This window comes from Fringilla coelebs, assembly GCF_963513975.1.
Source record: "Fringilla coelebs genome assembly, chromosome: 10".
In the NCBI taxonomy this organism is placed as follows: domain Eukaryota; kingdom Metazoa; phylum Chordata; class Aves; order Passeriformes; family Fringillidae; genus Fringilla; species Fringilla coelebs.
In genome coordinates this window covers 13531211-13542280 of record NC_140036.1, presented here as the reverse complement: position 1 = coordinate 13542280, position 11070 = coordinate 13531211, and the positions used below count along the sequence as shown (strand labels likewise).

The following is an 11070-nucleotide window of genomic DNA, read 5'->3' as shown; positions in this document are numbered from 1 at the left end:
AAAGTGGGTGAAACTAACCCTGGCCATGCTTCCTGCCTGCTCTGGGGCAATACCCAGGCATTTGGGCACAAAGAATGGGCATTTTGAAAACACCTCCCACCAAGTGCTCACACTCTAGTGACACAGCAGTTTCCCAGAACCACACTTCCCAAAACAATCTCTCCACTTCTGTGACAGCAGTGCAGCTGGAGGTCAGGCACTGGGCTTGGGAGCTGCCTGCTCCCTGCAGCCCTGACACAAGAGCTGGGCTCTCACAGTCTTATCACAGCCTTATCGTGGCTCTGTCTGCCCGCTGCCAGTGCTGCTGGGCTTCTGCCCACTCTGACTCATCCAGAAGCTCACAGCTTTTCAGCCAGGCAACACAGAAAGCAAACCTCAGCGCTTCCGATAAACCACTGCCCCAAGCCCAGCTCAACCCAGGAATGTCAGAGACACCTCCTTCCGAGCAGTGCTGCCCCAGGGCGGACAGGGATGCAGTGATGGGTACCTCAAACACCCTGCCCCAACTTGGGGAGGCATCAGATTATGGTCCCTACCACAATGGAAAGTTTCAGAGCAGCCCAGGTAACAGCCCTGACAAAAACCTCCCTGCCTCTACCCAGGCCTCAGGAAACTGCCTCTGGCTTCCAGCCGGAAAAGATGATTGTTTTCAAGACATCGCTAAAAATAAAGCGGGGCTGAGTAACAAACGGCACACGCCCTTGAGCCTCTTCTGCAGCCACTCCCAGAGGTGAGCACATGGAGGGCTGCCCCAGGCTACTTACAAGGGAGAGGAACAGAGGGTGTGAGAGTTTGGGACAGCAGCACGGACCCACCCCACACATTTGGAGGGGAGAGGCAGCTCCTGAGATAGCAAACGGATGTGACTGAGGGTGAGATGAGCATTTTGCAGGGAGAGGCTGTTCCACATAGCCAGGAACTCACACGGTGCTGGATGGAGTGGGTCCCATGCTGCAGGAAAGCCCCAGGTTCAGCATTGCCTGGAAGACCTTTCCCACCTCCAGCTGCACCAGCCCCCCTGACCAATCCCTGGACAGTGTGGAATCACTGCTGTATCCCTGTACCTTCAAGGAGACGATGGAGCCCCAGAAGAGCAGTGTCACTTATTGCTGGAGCTGCCTGCCTTGCTACAGGACAACAGGACAGTCCCTTGTCTGTCTGTCCATGTTGGCACAGGTCCAGCACATCCCCATGGCCAGGGTGGCAGATGCAGCAAAGCTGAGTGGTTCTGAATCACCAAGGGACTTGAGACTGCATGGAAAAACTCATGTAATTGCTAAAATTAGCAGCTTGTGCGCTTGGCCGGGAGAGCACATTGTTCATCTGCCAAGCAGCTGAGCACGCTCACCCACGCCATGCAGACGCAGCTCCCCCCTCGCCCCTGCACACCTCCACTCCCGCCTGAACTGGCACCCTGGGCAGGGTGAGCCCTCCCCATGGTGTGCAGGGCAGTGCTGGGACCCCCCCAGTTACCCTGTGCTGCTGCAAAGTGCCCGCCCTGCTGTGGACCCCCCAGGCCGATGGCCGCGGTGCACACAGAGCCCAGCTGGTCCCAGGCACCCGGCCAAACACCGCTGAAGCGGAGGAGGAGGACGGAGGGCTGGGCTGGGGCCACAGAGGGAGCCCTCCCTGTTCCAGCACAGGGGAACACCTCTGGGCCTGAGCCCTGCAGCAGCACCCACAGGCTCACACCACAGCTGAGGGGTGAAGGAAGGGACATGAGTCCCTCAGGGACTGGGTGCTGGGGCCACCTCCACCCTTAGAGAAGCACCAGCAGCCCCTGCCTCACCATGGGCGCACCCTAGTCCTTTGAGGAGCCCAAATGAGAGAGCTCCTCCACAGTACCAGTGATCCAGCCCTAGTGACGTTTTCCCACCCTGCTTGCGGAATGCAGGGCCAGGGCTGCCTCACTGCCCATGCCATCATCTGCCCCGAGAGAAGGGGACATGCCCTGCCTTCCCTGGGAAGGGGAAACTCTGGGACGGAGCAGCAGCAGCTTTGGTGAGCAGGGATGGCCATCAGGCTGAGCTCCATCCAAGCACCAGCCCCAGGCCCACCACAACCCTCCTGGAGCTCAAGGAAAAAGGCATTTAGGATCCCAGGCTCCAGTGGGGTTGGCCCCAGCAGCAGAACCGTCTCCTCCAGGCTCAGCCCCGGCCCGAGCGATAGCAGCAGCAGCAGCAGGGCTTGGCCCCGGCCCCGGGCAGCGCTAGGCTGGAAGGAATGCGGGGCCGCGGCCAGGTCCGCCCGCGGGGATAATCCGAAGCGGAAGGAGCTTGTCCGACTGCAGTGAGAGGGGGGAAGGACCAGCTGGAGCGGGAGGCGATGGCATGGGGCTCATGCACTGAGAAATGTTCCCTGGATCAGCTCCATCCCTGTAAAGCGACCTCTGGCACCACGAAGTGCTCCAGGGACCTCTCCCCAACACAAGAAGGGGGAAGGGGGCCTCATTTCTTCCCAGGAGAAGCCAGCAGAGGAGTGAACAGCAGACTGCAGAGCTGCTGCCAGCCAGCACTGGCTCTCTGCCCTGAGCTTTTTCCATACACAGAGACACAAAGGCACAGCTGGAAGTCTGGCATGCCAGCCCTAGAGCAGCAATTGCTGAGCCCAGTGGTGGATGGTGCCGGAACAGAAGCTCCCAGCCTGTAGTGAACTGGGACTCACCCCCCTTGGCCCATGTAAGAGACTATACCAGGGCATATCCACCCACTAACACCCAGAGGTGAGTATAAACCCAGATTTTGGCCATAAAAATGGAGGCATAACACCTCCCTAGTTTGCCACTCCCTAGCTGGTACAAAGCAGGAGCTTCAGGCCTACTGTGAGTCTATAAACTCTCATGGCCTTGTCCATTGGGAACGTGCCTTGGGCTGCATCTCCTCCCAGCTCTTCTGACATCCCTAGGAAATGCTGCGATATCAGGGCTGCCAAATCAGCAGCCCTAGGCAAGCCCTGCTGGTTGGAGGCCTGAGGAGACACAGCCAATGCTCCACAATGTCAGGCAGAGGCTCCCTGGCTCCCGCCTCGCAGCCAGCAGCTGCATGCACTCCTGAAGCACAGAGCACTGCTGGGGGCCTGCTCCAAGCACATCTGCCAACGCCCTACTTCTCTTTGACATCAGGACAGGGAAGATCTGAGGTGCAGGCTCTGATCTTGCTGCTGTGCATTGGAGGACTGAACTGCATTCAGGCAGCTGCCCAAGCTCACTGCCCTCGGCCAGCATTGACAAGGGCCCTCCTGCAGTTCCTTGTCTCAGGAGGCAGAGGTGGTGGGATGGAAAGGACCAGGACACCAGGGATACCAGGAAAGGATGTGTGTGCTGGTGGCTTGGAAATGCTTGCTGTGAAACAGGCAGAGCTGCCAGTGTCTGTGGCAGCAGTTTGTTCAATTCTGCCCTCAGCAACTTGTGCTTTGGGGACTCTCTAGATTCAAATCCCAACAAGCAAAGGAGAATGACATTTGTGGTGACATCAAGCTGGAAACACAATGAATAGTCCTATGGCTTGGCACAGGGTAGGTTGGAGCTCCCACTGCTCCAGGATTTCCTCAACAGAGAAAACAGGAGCAACTGCTACAGCAGCAAGCATTTGAAGGGATGGAGTGAGCTATGACTGGGCTGGCACAGCTGGCCTGCTGGTGAGGTACCAGAGCACTCCCAGACAGGATGTGGTCTTGGAAGCAGGTCCTTGACCTGGAGGTCTGGATATCATGCAGGGCTGTTAACCATGACTCTGCATCCCCATCAGGAGCCAAGAGAGCAGAACCAACCCCTTCAGCCACTGTATGCAGATGTGCTTTGCATTCACCTCTTCCCCAATATCAGGGACCCGCTGGATCAGGGATAGGTTCCTCCAGTTTCTTACCTCCAACCTACTGTGTTCCCTTCCAGCCTGGTGGCAAAGGCTGGGCAGTAGATGATGCAAGCGTGGGCTGCAGGGACTGAGAAAATCCTTGCACACAAGGGAACAGTGCTTTGAGCCTGCAGTGAGGCAGGGCTGCCCAGAGAGGGTCTGGGGACCAGCCTGCTGCCTTCTTCCTGCCACAGCTGCATCGTGCTGACCTGGACAACTATCCCTTCTCCAGGAAAAACAGAAATGTGGTATGCACAAGGATATCCTTGGATTTCTTAGGCCAGGGAGTTTTTCAGGAAGGGCTGAGCTCTACTGGGCAAGAAACAATGAATCAGAGACAGCTCAAAACAGTACACCTCAGAGGAAAGTTAGTAAACAGCCCCAGGCACTCACTCATTGCTCCGGCCTTTTGTTGTCTGATGACTTCACTTCCCCCGTCTGGCTGAGTCGTGGGGAAAGCCCGATGACAGCATGTGAAGAGGAATCATCCTGGGAAGAGGAATCATTCTCTCCTAGCACTTGACTGTACACAGCTCTGTGCCAGAGCTGGAGCTCAGGGACTGCAGCGGGAGCCAAGGAGCAGCGTGGGGGCCCAGCTGGCTGCACTGCAGGGCCAGGGGAGCCAGAGGAGGGCTCAGAAAGGCGGCAGCTGGTGCTGCCCCGCTGCCCTCAGGTTGGACAGCAAGGTGTCATACCCATACCGTGGGCAAACAGGTGCTTTTGCTCAGAAATCAGACACCGTGCATCCAAGTGCCTGGAGCACACTTCCTTCACTGAGGCAACGATCCCCAGCATGGTTCGTGGAAGTCAAAGACGGAGTTTCCTCACTAGTCCTGATTGTCCTGACCTGCCTGCTGCGAGCAGCTGCCTGCGTGGCACCGTGCGACAGCGCTGGGGCTGGCACAGCACTGAGTGGTTATTACAGCTGTCCAACCAAGAACCTAAATTTGCAACAAGTCTCTCTTCTTAAATACTACATGCAACCACCCAGAACCACCACTGAGAAAGCTCACTGTTGGTTTTGTGCTTCTCTCAATTATATTGCAGTAAATATTCTGGAGCCTCTGTTTATGATTCCAGGGACAGCTTGCTTTGCACCACTTGCAGTGACTTGCACTTCTGCTTCTTTAGAGATAGCATTTAGCCAGGTTTGCTAAATTTTGTTAAACCTCACCAGCAAGACGATGATCATTTAGCACTACAGAAGCACATTCTCTCTTTCAAAGCCTGGAAGAGGAATTTAGGCACAGCAGCAGAGCACCCTGAAACAAAGAAGTATGCAGTTTATTCTCACTGCCTAGAGTAACACACAGCAGGGAACCAACCATAACCAACCTGCAGGAAATGCAAGTTTTCTTCACCTCAAGTCTGTTATGCATTTAAAGGCCACCCAGGAAAGTCCCTAATAGTGAGAAAGTCACTAAGGTTACAGAATGACTCCTAGAGTAGAGGCTCTCTGGCCCAAGAAGCCAGGGATTCACACCCAGAGATTTTTAAGCACATCAGAGCTTTTAAGAGCAAACTAAGTCCCATAATGTAGACAAAAGCTTATAGTTAAATCCAAGAGCTACTAGAGCACAGGCAGTCTGACAGCCACCATTCTACCTATGAACTAAAATATTCATACAATTCAAAGTATTCATAAAATGTTAGTATAAAGACCAAAACCCACACTATTGCCTAGTAGTTGCCTTTGCACATCAACACTTGAAAGGACTGGAAGTCAGGGAATAGCAGGATGTAATAAGGTAAAAAATAGTGAGACTGAAAATGTGACTGAACACTCCAAGCTGATGAAGTTGGGTACGTTCCCCAGCCAACTTCAAAATGAAGGTGACACTTTGCAGCCCTCAGTTCAGGCAGGCTCCCTGCCCCTCAGCTGCTGTTTTGCTAGCCAAGTCCAGGAGAGACCATTCTTTTCTCTCCCAGCTCAGTCAAAATCAGCTCTCTAACCTATTCATCCCTGTGGAGCCCCTCCTCAGTCCTGGGCATCCACCTGGTACTCTGGTTTCAAGATTCCCTGCATCATGCAGCCACAAATATCTTGTTTTTTCAGACCACTGGCCAAAGTTTAAGGATGAAAGTGTTTACTTAAAATTCAGAGTTGTAGGAGCTTTACAAAGTTTCCAGAAAACCTCCAATCATACAATAGAACACATCAAGATGATACTTCCTCGCTCAGCATTCTCCTCTGCTGTTAGCTTTAATTGGTATCCCTTCCTCGTGCCACGTCCTGGAAAGGGGCTGAGGATGGAAAGCAGAAGTTAAGACACTTGCACCACATCCCCATTGTTTAAAGGTCCTTCCCAGCATCTCCTCCCAAAACCACAATTTTTTTTCTCAGTAAGGAGACAAAAGATTGCAGGCAGTAGAGGAAACAATATTATTGGAGTTCTTTGGGCGATCTCTAAAGCACAGCTGAAGCCATGTTCCTATGTAAGAGGTCCTCCATTGATGGCACACCATCTGAGCAGTGAACACTCAGCAGGCAGCAGACTCTGGCAGAGGACAGGGCAGCACTCCAAGGCAGGAAACCCACAGCACATGTGCAGAGGTGACCACAGCACTTCCATCTTTCCCTCTGGGTTCATGCACTAAGTGCTGTAGCAATTTACAGTGATAACAGCCACTCTTGGCAGATGATGCGAGGTGCATAAAACTCATTTCCATTTTGTTATAAAGACAAGGACCTTATGGTCTTTGCTATGAATATCTGTAATCCACATCTCAATTGAGTATTAACAGCTCTAACAGTTCAAAAAGCATCCAAAGCACCATTTCCAGTTCTTTCTTGGGCTAGATTTCTCTATCTTCTTAATATTCTTCTCAGAACTACAGGCTGAGCAGGAATATTTCTGGAGAGCAAGAGTTGCCTGGTGTTACCCATCACATACAGACTGAGCACAATGACTACAGTCTGGAGTGTTAAAATCAAACTGTGAACACACAAGAATAGCTGGCAATAAGTAAAATTAAAATAGGGTTTAGCACTGCTGTGGGCTGCAAACTCATCCCACCAGACAAGAGTAGTTAAATTTGTCCCTCTAACACTGCTGGTTTGTGCTATGATGCTGGGAGAAATTTGGACTGGAACATCTGAGAAATGTAGCCCAGGTTGTCCAACATCTTCAACGTGGGAGTAGGTAAAACCTGGAGTTGCAGGAGGAATTGACGTGGGTGTGCTGGTGATTTCCATGTCAGACAGCACTGTTACAGCAGTCTCCCAAGATGAAGTGAAGTGCTCTGTCACAGGAGATGTCAAAGTCTGCGAATAAGTTGAGCTGAACGTCTGATAGGTCATAGCTGTGGTTGGCAGGCACTCTGGGTCATCGATGCTTAGAGACACAAGAGAAATATTCTGCAGTGCCACTGGGCTGTGGCACATCAGAGATTGCACATTTTTAACTATTGCTGTGCTCTTTTGGAGCCATTCTCGAAAACCAAGAATTTGGCAATCACATTTCCAAGGGTTGTTGTCAAGGACAACTTCTTCCAGCTCAGGTAAAGCAGTAAAGAAGTCTGCAGGAAGAGACTGCAGGTTAGTACTATTCAGGTAAACTTTCTGGAGGTGCTTGAGATTATGAAAGAGGTTTCTAGGAAGAACCTCAAGCCTTGTATCAAAGAGGGAAATGTTCTGCAGTTTCTGAAGGCTCAGAAAGATTCCCTCTGGCAAACTGGAAATATTACTTGTATGGAGAGAAAGGCCCTGCAGTTCATTCAGGCCACTGAATACATTCCTAGGAAGAACCGTAAGCTCTGGGTTAAAGCTCAGCACAAGAAGCTCTAAATTTGTCAAGTTACTGAACACAAAATCTGGTATGGTTGAGAGCTTTGTGTGATACAGCCATAGGCTACCAAGATGCCTCATCTCACCAAACAGTACTTCTGGAAGAGACTTCAGTGGGTTCCCGTACAAGGTCAGTTTAGACAGGTCATGCAAGTGCAAAAAAAGCCCAGAAGGCAAAACCTGAAGCCTGTTTCTGGAGAGTGTCAGTGTTCTTAGTTTACGAAGACAATGAAATGCATCAGGGGCAATGGAATAGATATTATTGGAATGCAGGAAAAGCTCCTGCAGCTCCTTCAGGCTATCAAACACACCAGACTCTATTGAAGACAGCCTATTAATATACAGCATCAGCCTCTCAAGCCTGGCTAATGCACTAAATATATTTCTAGGCAGTGCTGCTAAGTAATTTCTTGACAAGTTCAGTACTCTGAGTTTGGCGAGTTTCTTAATCATGCCACTGGGAAGTGCTGTTAGTTGGTTTTTGTTCAAGTAAAGCTCCTGCAAACTAGCCAGTTTGTCAAACAGATTTTCCTCAATAGATTTCAACCTGTTACTTTCAATGATCAATTGCTGAAGCTGTACCATGTCATCAAATACTTCTGGAGGAAGTTCAACCAGCTTATTATCCAGTAGTTTGAGGACTTTTAGCCTTCCCAAGCCTTTAAAAGCCGTTGGTGAAACCAGAGCGATGTTGTTTGAAGACAGGATGAGATGCTGCAGTTCCTCCATCCTAGCAAAAACATCCTGCAAGTACGATATGTTAGCGTTTGTTATGTGAATTTCTGTCATGTTGCAAGGCAGATTTAACAATTCCAGGTCTTTCATGTGGGGGCCAGAGCAATAAATTGCATTTTTTGAAGAGCAGTCACACTTCTCAGGACAAATAGATGCATCCAACTGGAAGAAAAGCTTGATCATCACTGACAAACGAAACACCAACATCCTTGTTCAAGTGCCAGAAACATTAGCTGTTACAAGAGATAAGAGAGAATCAGGATTTGATAATAGGTAACTTAGCAGCTCACAAAGATGTGTGATTATGTCATAAACCAGCAAATGTGTGCAAAATTTCCCTTGCCTTGAAAGCAAACTTCAAAATCTCTTTTATTGTTGACTGCCAATATTTCTGAAGTGCTCAGCTTACACTGAGAAGTACAGAAAAATTAACTTTTATAAATCAGGTATTCCTTGTTTGTATTTTTACCAATTAACTATAATAAAAGTATACAAAATCATGATGGAACACTTAAGTAGTCAAAAGACATATTTATTTGAATAGAAATGCATTACAGAATCACAGAAGCGTTTAGGTTGAAAGGGACTTTAAGGATCATCTCTTTCCATCTGACAGGGACATCTTCCACTAGACAAGGGTTAGTATATTATACTAAATTACATGCCAAAAGTATTTTCAAAAATTATCAAAAGGTCCTGCACTCACTGTGTTTTTCATTGTAAGTTATCTGAGGTTTAAAAATAAAGTTTAGCCTGCAAAAATAGACAATGGAGGTAAAAAGGTTGTCCTGTACTTTAAGTGGTGCAAAGCAAAACAGCACTGTCCAGTTAAATCCTGTCTCAGCATTTTCAAGTGATGGCTTCTTGGAACAGCCCAGGAACACACAAGAAGGAACAGGCTATTTTTGACACAGCCTGAAATAACACAGAAGACCCCATATGGCACAGGACAGTAGTGAGCCTCTGATAACCACCAAGCCTCATTTCAACAGCTTAACACAATACCAAACTATCAGCAGTGGTATTAGAAGTACAGTAAAATGAGAGGAAAGAAGTGCATGAAATTAGATGGGAAGTTGTAGCAATGAAGGTACATCTGCATGAAACACACCACAAAGTTGGAAAGTTGCATACATTTCCAAACAAACAGGAAAGCAATCATTGTAGGTATAAATGGTAATATTTAAACGAGCAAGTCAAACAGAAACCCACAGGCTAGAAATACTTCCTCAATGAAATCAACAAGTCCAAGTGCATCAGAAACCTGGATGTCAAGCACTGGCTGAGCAGCAAAATAAGCAGCAGCTGGGACCACTGGAATAGCTACAAAATCTCCACAGATGTAATTGGGATAGCTTACACAATGTCAGTCCTCTGCACCAGGAACATGGAGGGAGAGGAAGGCTCTATCCCCACTTACTCTTTTCAGGGACAAGCATGAAGCTTTCCCATACCCACAGACAGACTGCTGGGTTCAACCCCCTTCACTGAAAGAGAAATCAGGAAGGACAGCAAAGCTTCTCAGGCACCTGAACTGCTGACAAGAACATACCACAATGGACCCAAAACAGCTGCATGTCCAAACCAGCTACTGCATTAAAAAAAAAAGCAGAAAAGCAGAAGGGAGTGCTTTAAAAAAACCTTAAATTTTATTCAGCTTCAGAGTACTGAAGTCTGGCAAAATGTCTAACTCTCCCCCAGGAAGGGAAGGACGTGGCGTTTAGGGCTATCAACAACCAGCAACACGGTGCCACAAAAGGTCTCAGTGGGCTTTTCACAACTCACTGAATGAGACATAGGCATCACCAAAAAATAGCACGAGATTCCAGTCTTCTAAAGGTCTTTCACATGTCAAAAAAGAATTTTCAGAGAATCTCACCCTCCTAGTAATCCTCCCTACCCCAAAACTGTCATAAGCCAGTGATGCTTTTACCTCAAAGAATTTGTAACTCAGCCTGTCCCTGATCCTACGTATCCCCACGAGCAGAACCCTCCATCCAGAAACACACTAAGAAATTTCTGTTTCAAGCCCTGACTTGAACCAAATGGATGGAAGAACCCCCAATTTGTTATGCTAGAAACTGCAACTGCAGGTCCCTCAGAAGGTATGACTACAGGACACTCTGTAAAACCAGAAACAGACTAACACTGGACTGTAGGTTCATGATGACTGTTTTCCTGGTCTTACAGCAAAAGATAAGAGAGTATACACGAAGACAAGCAGATGCTCAGAAATGCTAGAAAACACTGGTTTTGAAAAACAGCAAAATGGTATAAATTCTTTGCAAGATATGAAGGCTGTAAGTGCTGCCACAAGAACTGGAAAAGCTTATGGATCTCAAACATCTAGAGCTGCTAACTGTATTAAAAAAAAAAAAATCTAAATATTTTAACAGTACAGAATACAGTAATACCCACAATAAAGATAATTATACATTCCCTTGCCTTAAAATTTTCTCAGACCTCACATGAGACACCTGGTATTCCAGAAAAGGCACCAGCCTGGCTGTCATTTACCAAAGTCTGGCCTACAGCCTCTTTCCCTTTCAGCCCCCCTTCCCCCCCCAATATTTCTCAAGACTACAAAAGGATGCCAGAGGCAATACATTAATACTGTTACTATATCAGAAGTCTCAAGTCAGTTTTGAACTCACAGAACACTGAACACATGTATTGCTTACAGTGGTGCTTACCTCT

The 11070-nt window shown here is 48.7% G+C and overlaps 1 protein-coding gene across 1 annotated transcript; it reads right to left on the bottom strand.

Annotated features, from left to right (window-relative positions):
• Window positions 1-6657: 6657 nt before the first annotated feature.
• Window positions 6658-8598, bottom strand: LOC311157704 (uncharacterized protein; the record flags this gene model as incomplete). Its single annotated transcript, XM_084212543.1, has 1 exon — window positions 6658-8598. Exon 1 carries the CDS (start codon window positions 8578-8580, stop codon window positions 6658-6660), a length of 1923 nt encoding a protein of 640 aa, XP_084068669.1. The 5' UTR covers window positions 8581-8598.
• Between the last annotated feature and the right edge of the window lie 2472 nt (window positions 8599-11070).